General features: G+C 33.7%; 1 protein-coding gene across 2 annotated transcripts; it reads right to left on the bottom strand.

Annotated features, from left to right (window-relative positions):
- Window positions 1-3495: 3495 nt before the first annotated feature.
- LOC134724607 (uncharacterized) lies at window positions 3496-8116 on the bottom strand. 2 transcript variants are annotated; one of them, XM_063587730.1, is made up of 4 exons: window positions 7997-8116; window positions 7640-7764; window positions 7219-7285; window positions 3496-5851 (listed from the first exon to the last, which is right to left on the bottom strand). In XM_063587730.1, the coding sequence occupies exons 2-4, from the start codon at window positions 7737-7739 to the stop codon at window positions 4435-4437; spliced, it is 1584 nt and encodes a 527-aa protein (XP_063443800.1). In that variant the 5' UTR covers window positions 7740-7764; window positions 7997-8116; the 3' UTR covers window positions 3496-4434. The 2 variants fall into 2 exon arrangements, with proteins under 2 accessions (XP_063443800.1, XP_063443801.1); XM_063587731.1 differs by lacking the exons at window positions 7219-7285; window positions 7997-8116 and having other exon boundaries at window positions 7640-7746.
- Between the last annotated feature and the right edge of the window lie 1835 nt (window positions 8117-9951).

Raw genomic sequence — 9951 nt, 5'->3', positions numbered from 1 at the left:
GGAAAAGCTCCTGGTTCAGATAATCTGAATGCAGAACTATTTAAAACTGATCCCATCTTAGCAGCCAATACCCTCCAACCAATTTTCCATAAGATCTGGAAAGAACTTATAGTACCAACAGAATGGGATAAAGGTATTATCATCCGAATACCTAAAAAGGGTGCATTAAATGATTGCAATAACTGGCGTGGAATCACACTTATATCTATTCCTAGCAAGATCATGGCCAAAATTATTATAAAAAGAATATCTGAAGCAATCGACAGTTTACTCAGAAAGGAGCAGGCAGGATTTCGCAAAGGAAAAGGCTGCGTTGACCAGATTTTCATCCTGAGAAATATCATTGAGCAATGCACAGAATGGCAGAGGCAACTCTACATCAATTTCATCGACTTCGAAAAAGCATTTGATAGCATTCATAGGGAAACCCTTTGGAAAATCATACATCTTTACGGCATCCCACAACACCTGATCAATCTAATCAAGGCTTTTTATGAAAACTTCAAATGTACAGTCGGAAGTGAACAACTTTATTTCCCAATTAAAACTGGAGTAAGACAAGGATGTGTAATGTCATCTACACTATTTATAATAGCCATTGACTGGGTGATGCGACAAACAACTTCAGATATCCCAAGAGGCATAAGATGGGGAACTTTCACCATTCTTGAAGATTTGGACTTTGCTGACGACATTGCCATGCTATCGCACACTCACCAACATATCCAGGAAAAGTCCAGTCGAATAGAAAAGTATGCAGGACAGATAGGTCTCAAAATAAACCATAAGAAAACTGAAGTAATGAGTTTAAACACTAACAACCCAGCACCAATTATAATAAACGGGAAACCATTACAACAGACTGATACCTTCACTTACCTAGGAAGTACTGTAAGATCAGATGGTGGAGCCAACACTGACATCAAACAAAGACTGTCAAAAGCTAGAGCTGCTTTTAATAACCTGCAGGCTGTATGGAAATCCGGTCAATACACCATCCGGACCAAGCTAAAACTATACAACAGTTGTATACTACCTATCCTGTTGTATGGTTCTGAATGTTGGCGAATGACAGAGGCAGACCAACAAAAGCTCTCTACATTCCATACCAAGAGTCTGAGGAGAATCCTAAGGATATTTTGGCCACAAAAAATCACAAACCAGGACCTCCTCATTAAATGCAAACAGGAAGAGATCAGCATACTCATTAGCAGGAGAAGATGGAGATGGATTGGCCATGTTTTACGTAAGAGCCCTGAAGAACTTACAAACACAGCAATGTTCTGGACCCCAGAGGGAAAGAGACGCAGAGGACGACCTAAAATAACATGGCGGCGCACAGTTGAGTCTGAGATGGCAAATTTCCAACATACTTGGGGGAGCTTGAAGAAGATGGCACAAAACAGACAGATGTGGAGAAACTTCGTTGCTGCCCCACACGCCAATGGGCGTAATGGGCAGTAAGTAAGTAAGTACTATACAACATAAAAAAAAACCTAAAAATCAGCTGAAATGGGTTAACTCATTAGATCGGCACAAAGCAGTAATACATCTAACAAAAACACAGAGTGGACGTGGCTGGGTACTTATACATCCCCACAACAAAAATATACTAAATACAGATCTGAGAGTACTTGCAGTTACTGACAGCTAGTTTAAAGTCAATAGCAACTAATAAAAAATCATGCATCTAAGAAGTTGTTTCTGGGTCGGTATAATTTTTTCAGATTGCCCGATGAGTAACCATATGTCAATCTAGCATAGAAGCAATGATTATATAAATGAAAAGCTGAAACCATTAATCTTAATACTTTAGAAAATATTCACCTCCATTTTACAGGATTTCACAGATAAATATACTATTGGAAAGACCATCCTATGAAATAAGACTTACATTTTAGTATGGATAACACACAAGTACAGGAACCGGCAAAGATTACGTTATGGTCGAGGAACGATATAGATGAATATGGAGAGGTAGCAGCTATTCTTTGCTTACCGAATTTTGGTAAACGTAGGTAATAAAAAAAACTCAAATAAGGTAAAAAAAAACACAATTATTTAACGAAAACAATCCCTAATACTTTCTCAAATGCTTTCAACTTTAGAATGTTAAGGTAATTTCATGATTATGATTAGGATACATAGAAATATTTAAAACTGTTACTTTGAAAGCATGGACATTTTTTGTTCATAGTTTTCAAAAGCATGATTCCGGGGGTCATGTCCTCTATTTTTGATATCTTTTACCCCTTTACAGTTATCATTGATCACATTTTAGTCCTTCAGTTCTTGTTGTTGCATCATAGCCAATCAAACACGATGACACTTATTGTACGTGATTGAAATACAATGGTATCAGAAACTATGCACTTAGAATACGGAAAACTATGCACTTAGAATACGGAAAACTATGCACTTAGAATACGGAAAACTATGCACTTAGAATACGGAAAACTATGTATTTCAAATGTTAGAAGAGAAATTAAATCAATGTGATTGAACGCCGTTCGGAATTGCTAACATGAATTAATGAATCATGCATTTAAATCATGAAATGATATCAAATCATAAACGTATGCACTATTAATATACTGTACTTAATTTTCGCTTGAATGATTGTGAATCAGAAATTTGTTCTTAATTTGCCATATAACATATTCGAGCTAAGTTTTTTAGTATAAATACTAGAACAGACTGTAACTGAATTTTAGGACGAAAGATCGTTCAAGCAACATGTATATATAATTACTTATGTTGTATTTTGGTATTTTTGACATGGCTTTGTCAGTTTGTTACAGACTTATGAATATGAACATCCCTCTGGCATCTTTCGCCTCTCGTTTACACTCGCGGTAAAAGGAGTAGGGACAACTTTATTTCACACGTAGGCCATTTTCAAAAAAAAGTTTGAATCTTTTTACGGTTTGACTGTATTTAAGTATTAATCCCCAAAAAATGTACAAAAAGGACAACGTTAACCAAAACAAATATTGTGTAGGAGGTAAAGCTTCGATTGTCCTTTTTTTTTAATACAAATTATATCATTTCGATGATCAATTTTATTCGATTCGACAAAAAAAACGTGTAAATATTGCAAACGTAAAAACAAAAAAACGTTGACAGTTTGTATGAACTCTGAAACTACTATAAGTTAACACTGTGTTATAGTAGTCTATTTTGCCCCATGCATTAAAAGAATGGAATCTTTAGAAGGTACATTATTGTCATAGTGATAATAATAAAATAGACATTTTTTATTTCAATCGAAATATTTTGACATATTAAATACTGTAACTCTTCAAGTTTGTACTTTTTATTTGGCCTTTTTAACCTTTTTTTTATTCGAGCGTCACTGACGAGTCTTTTGAAGACGAAACACACGCCTTGCGCAAATACAACATTCAAATCCTGGTATCTATGACGAGTTTATTGACACATTTCAGCCTTCAATAAACGATTTTGATTGCCGTTAAGGAAAATAAAAATTGCAAACATTATAAGTACATTTATTAAGTATTTGAATTAATATCATATGTGATAGTAATTAATTGAAAATAATTTAGTTTATTCCAACTTTGCGAAAATGTATAAACAATAATACCGAACTCCAATGTGAACTCAGAAGGGAGGAAGTATATGCAAACTAACCAAATAAAACGCCAGACTTTATCAACCAACGAACAGGAATGCAGGACAACTGTCATATTCCTTGACTTGATACTGGCAGTTTCCGATGAAACTGGTTGGTTAAAAATGGTTTTACAGATAGCTCAACATCCAACTTGTATGACAGTTGTTGATAGTGCAGCTATAAATTGGATGAAGAACGAAAACAGACACAATAGGTTATACCTTTAAATTTTTCGTAAAACTAAGGATTTTCTTATCCCAGGCATAGATGACCTTAGCCGTATTTGGCACAACTTTTTGGAATTTTGGATCCTCAATGCTCTTCAACTTTTTACTTGTTTGGTTTTATAACTATTTTGACGTAAGTGTCACTTATGTTAGTGTTATGTTATAGACGAAACGCGCGTCTGGCATTCTAATTTTGACAAAAGACACCAACAAAATTGATATATAACAAAGTGTCCAACTATTTACTATATAAGAGATAAAAGGTTTTTTTTATAAATTGACGAAATGTTGTTAATTACCTTATACCTTTTTTTTTAGCTAACTTGTGGAGTTATGTTTGATTAAAATAGGCCACAATTATACTAAACTGTTATAATAAGGTTTCATACATTTGATATTGAACTGAATTAGGTTTAGTGTACACTGAATTAACATTGTCCGTATCAATGGATAATACAAAAACATAACTCCCTCTCAAATGAACACAGCTTCATTGGTCTTTCAGTTCCCTCAAAAAATTATTGCATGTAAGTTTCCATGACTTTTGCTATTCACTTTCTGATTTAGCTGAAGTCATTCATTGCTCCTCGTTTTATAGATTGCACCATCTATTTTAATTCTGTCGGGAGAGTTTGGGAGAAACTCTACAAGACTAAGGTTCCGATTGAACGTGTTGTTTTCCGCACTTGAAGCTGTCAATTGTCTTTTGCGGTCCCCTCTGTAGCCGATTGGAGAACCCGGAATATGATCGATTTGATCATTGTTCCTATCCAAGGCGTAGTTCTCCTTATTTGACATTGCCGATTCTTTATTAACATTTCTCGTTCTATCTTTAGTATGGCTGTTTGGGGAACTTGGGGGAAAATCGGTTGGGCTATTACCCTGGTCAGAAATGTTGTTCCTTTCATTCAAAGTTGTCAATTGCTTAATCAGAGGTTTGTGCATGTCCTTCGTGATGCCGTTTGGAGAATCTGGTATGTATTCTTCCAAACAATGGGTTTGATTCAAGAAATTGTCAGATTGCTTTTTCATCACGGGTTCCTTATTGTCAAACGTAAAGCGATTTTGAGTGAACAGGACATCTTTTGGACTGTATTTTCGATCTAAAGTATTATTCTCTCTTTTTGCATGTGACAGTTCTTTCTCGAAATACTTTATTCGGTCAATTGTTCGCCAATTTGGAGAGTCTAAAACCTTGTCTGTTTTTCTTTTGCGCTGATTCAGAGTATTGCTTTCCCATTTAAGAACAGCTTCTATGTCTATTTTACCGTCAGAGTCATATGTTTCGTCGAATGAATGATATTTGCTGTCACTTTCAATGTTTTCCAATTTCTGAGAAAGGAATGTACAATCTTTTACCGAATCACTGTTATTCTGTTTCTTTAACGAAGAATCTCTCTCCACTCTCACACAAGAATATTCATATTTCTTCTTCTCACACGCTGCATTGTTCTTTTTGTCGTATGCATTTTTCGCTTCCTCAATCTCAAAATGATTTGTATTACTACCGCTGTTCTGATATGAATTTTCTTTTTTACACCTCCTACCTTTCACTTGTTGACCGCAGGTATAAGCATTGTCTTTCTTTTGTTTCCTTATTGCTCCAGATTTGTCTCCTCTCCTTACCGATACGTTGACCTCTGTTACGTTTTCTGAGCTTTCTCTTCCAACTGACGTCGTGATGCACGTAATACTATCAGTGGTGACGTCCAACTTGACAGGTATTTCTTGTTGAGATGCTTGGTTAACACCACCAGACGGAAAAAGTAGTCCTTCGTCTTCAGAAGATGGGAATGGGGGAAGTTTGTTTATGTTTGCACCTTTATTCCAATCGCTTGAATGTGTCATGTAAAACTCAAAATCATTGCCGCTGTTTGTTAAGTCGTTTATCGAGAGTCGTCTAGACAACAGAAGCTGAACTTGCTGTCTTCCCTTATTTCTTCTCCATGGAGATACACCAATCAAATTCTTCTCCCCATGAAACTTTCTTCTGTAATTGTAAATCATTTATTATGCGTTATTATGGATAAATTGGATGAATGCACACAGAATGTATATTGAATATTTCAAAAAACTTGTCGTTAACCTTTTGGAATCTTTTAATTATCCCTTTTACATTAATGTTTTCAATATATTTAACTGCTAGTTGTAGGCACCAACATTCAATTTCATGAATTATAAATTACTAAATACCAATTAAATTTCGATGAGGTATTTCTTTTCTATTTGACATTATTTTTCTTTCCACTTGATGAATTTCTCGCTTGAGATTGATAGATCGGTGTTTGCCTAACACCATATATCGGTAATATAAGAGCCATCTCGATTGGTCATAAGTTAAAAAAAATATGTATAATACGTTTAATAAAACAACAAAAAGTATGAGAAAAATACTGAACTCCAAATGAAAAATTCAAATTCAAATTGCAAAATAAAAAAAAATAAAAAAAATATATGTTCTAGTAAATAAAGGCAACAGTAGAATACCACTGTTCAATAGTCAAAAATCGGTTAAGCGAAAACAAATCCTGGTCAAAAACCAAAAAACGAGGTAAGCATATCAACTATAAGGGGGAAACAATGGAACAACAAAAACACTGAACTGTTACAAAAACAAACCGTTTTCACTGTTTAGATCGATAGAGATGTTCCGGATAGCCTGACTGTGTACAGGCCTACAATATGCTATTAAAGTGAGTACTACTTCACTCAGAGTATGCTTAAATCGTAATTATACAAGTTGAAAATTCCAACCACCTTAACCAAGATTTTAAGAGACAAATTGTTATAATACATGTATTATTATGTTTTTGTTAAAAAGTTATGATAGGCTAGCTATTCAATGTAGCAATAATTATCACAATCTATATAAATTCTTTATAAGCTTGTCAATCGTTTCAATCAGTTTTGTAAAGTTTGACGACCGTTTTATTAAGAATCGTTTCGGAAACCGATTTGTCTATGTGTAGTTACATACAGTTATTCAAATGAAACGCGCAGTCTTTCGTATGTCCGACACAGTTTTTAAAAAGTGAAGATGGCACTTTTAGATTTGTACTTCATTTTGTAATCACATAAGCAACACGACGGGTGCCGCATGTGGAGCAGGATCTGCTTACCCTTCCGGAGCACCTGAGATCACCCCTAGTTTTTGGTGGGGTTCGTGTTGTTTATTCTTTAGTTTTCTATGTTGTGTCATGTGTACTATTGTTTTTCTGTTTGTCTTTTTCATTTTTAGCCATGGCGTTGTCAGTTTGTTTTAGATTTATGAGTTTGACTGTCCCTTTGGTATCTTTCGTCCCTCTTTTATGACTTTGACGACGGCATATAATGCTCAACACTGTGATGTATACATACCTTCGATAACAGATCATAGCAATGGTCAAAGACAGTAAAATTCCGACAGCCAGAACCGCAGCATAAACTGAAACGAAAATTTTTTTTAATGTTAAATGAACATTTGGATAATAAATAAACTGATCATGTGATGATCGAGGCCAACATTTATGAAAAAACCAAACTTTTACAACCGTTATAATCGAACGACTGGATCTACTACCGTATGCCTTGTCATTTTAAATCTTAATATATAGTTACCCAACGTAGGTTCAAATAATTTGGAGTAAAACTTATCACATTTAATTGAACCAGTTGGCAACATCATTTCAGAAATTATATTCTAATGTATTTCTTATGTGCAAATAATTGAAATAATATAATTAAAATAGAATAGCTCATTCGAAATGTATTTCCGAATTCACTTAAAAGGCGTACTTACATATACTTAAGACTCTATAACACTTTGTGTGAAGAATTTCTACGTCAAGTGTGACTTCTGTTGTGTTGTTGACATCGATAGGGTCACACCCACCAAACATTGTTGCAAAACTCAATTGAAGTCACCTAATAGAAAGAAAGAAAATATTAGTTTTTTCCGCTTTGTATACATTTACCCAAAACAATAACCTTTTGAGCATTGTTAAAAATATAAATTAAAAATTATATTTGAAACATATGAAACAAACAAAAACAACATCTGTCTAATATTCACATAATATCATTTCAGAATAAAATCTCGTTCCAAAATATAAAAAAATATTGAATTTCTATGATACTAATACAAAATTGTACTTACTCCAAAGTTTAAATCATTATCACTAGAATCCCTTGCCCCATCCACCCAATTTTGTAGATTAAAAGATATATAACCAGTTATGCTTATAAGCTCGCATCGTGCATTACTAACTCCGATATATTCATTGGAAACATGTTTATTGCGATAAATAGATGTCTTATCTAGATTTAAGTACAAATTAATGTTTTAAGGCAATAGCAATTATATTTTTTTTAACAGAATAAGGAAGTTTTTTTTGTTTATGCAACAGAGCGTTATCCAAACAAAACTTTCTTTATTGTGCAACAAAGCGTTATATGAGCAAGATTTTTATTTATCAAGCAGAGCGGCATACCAGCAAGATTCTTTGTTTATGCAACAGAGCGTTTTACGAGCAAATCTTTTTTGTTTATGCAACAGAGCGCCATACACGCAAGACTTTCTTTGTTTATGGAACAGAGCTTCATACTCGTAAGACTTTCTTTGTTTATGCAGCAGAGCGTCATTGAAGCAACACCTATTTGTTTATGTAACAGCTTCATACGAGTCAGTCTTTATTTAATAATGCAAAAGATTGGCATACGACCAGCAATGTCTTTACTCATGTAGCAGATTGGCATACGAACAAGACTTTCTATTTACTTACAGATATATGTATCAGAACGTCTTACGAGCAGGATTTTATTTACGTATGCAGCAACAGAGCAACATAAAAGCAAGACTCTTGGTGCTTACGTATCAGAATTCTTGTGAAAAAGATTGTATTTATGAATGCCGCAACTGGGCGACATGAAAGCAATAGTTTCTGATAGTCCTCAATCAGAGCGTCTTACTAGCAAATCTTTTCTTTCATATGCAGCAGCAGAGCGATATAAGAACAAGAAATATGTTGCTTATGTACCGGAACATCTTTCAAGCAAGATTTTATTTACATATGCAGCAGCAAAACGATATATGTTGTAAAAAGCAGCACCAAATGTTGTTTATATCAGTCTATCAATGAAATATTGACTATTTCCGACAGATTTATACAGTTTGTTTATACACTGTGCAGTTGCTCAATTGTCCTATTTATAGGTGTGTGCAATCACATTCATGTTAGCCCGTTTAAAGTCGGGTTGTTATTAATATATATTCTCTCGTTTTAATTGATTCACACTGATTCAAAGTTGGAGCATTTTATAGCTGATTATATTTAAATAAAATTGGTTTAAAATCGTTCGTGTTTAGACAGTTCAACCAAATTAGAAAAAAAAATACACAACTAATTAGGTTTTTTTTTAGCATGTTTTTCTTATTTTTATTTCTGCCTGTTAAACTGATAAATTTGATATTTGGCCTTTTGTCTCCCAAAAATTGATTTTTTCATACAATTGGTACCATGTACGGAAATAATATGCTCGTTTAAATCTACATATATCCGGATGATATAAATCAACACGGAAATGTTCTAAAAAATAGTTTATTGGCAATTGTAATTTAAAATATCTATAAATACTATCATATGATCAAAAGGGGAAAAAACTTTGCACTCGACCTTTTTTTCTGAAACTAAAATAAAGGAAATGCATTCGACGGTCTTGTCTAAAAACGATTCCACCTTTCCTACAGATTTTTTTTATCTTTGATTATTGTAATTTATCAGAGACAGAGACAGAAGTGCTCCCTGAATGCATAATAGTAAAAACAAACCACACATTTTCCAATGTTTCTTCAGAAAGCCAGCAATAACACAATGTGATAGATTCATAAAAAGAACACTAAGTTTAGCTATCAAATACAGAATCTAGAAAGTTCTGTTGAAAGTTTAGCAATAATTATCCTAACATGAAAAAAGCACACACACACATATGAAATCTGCATACAAAAACTATAATATCCTTTGAATGTAGAATAAATGTTTTACCATGTATAGAAACAACTAACACTTTTAAATCGTTGTTGTGAAAAGACAAACCCATTGCGTTGAAAAAAAA

This window comes from Mytilus trossulus, chromosome 7, assembly GCF_036588685.1.
Source record: "Mytilus trossulus isolate FHL-02 chromosome 7, PNRI_Mtr1.1.1.hap1, whole genome shotgun sequence".
Taxonomy (NCBI): domain Eukaryota; kingdom Metazoa; phylum Mollusca; class Bivalvia; order Mytilida; family Mytilidae; genus Mytilus; species Mytilus trossulus.
The sequence above is the reverse complement of the archived record's forward strand: the minus strand, read 5'-3'. Positions and strand labels throughout refer to the sequence as shown.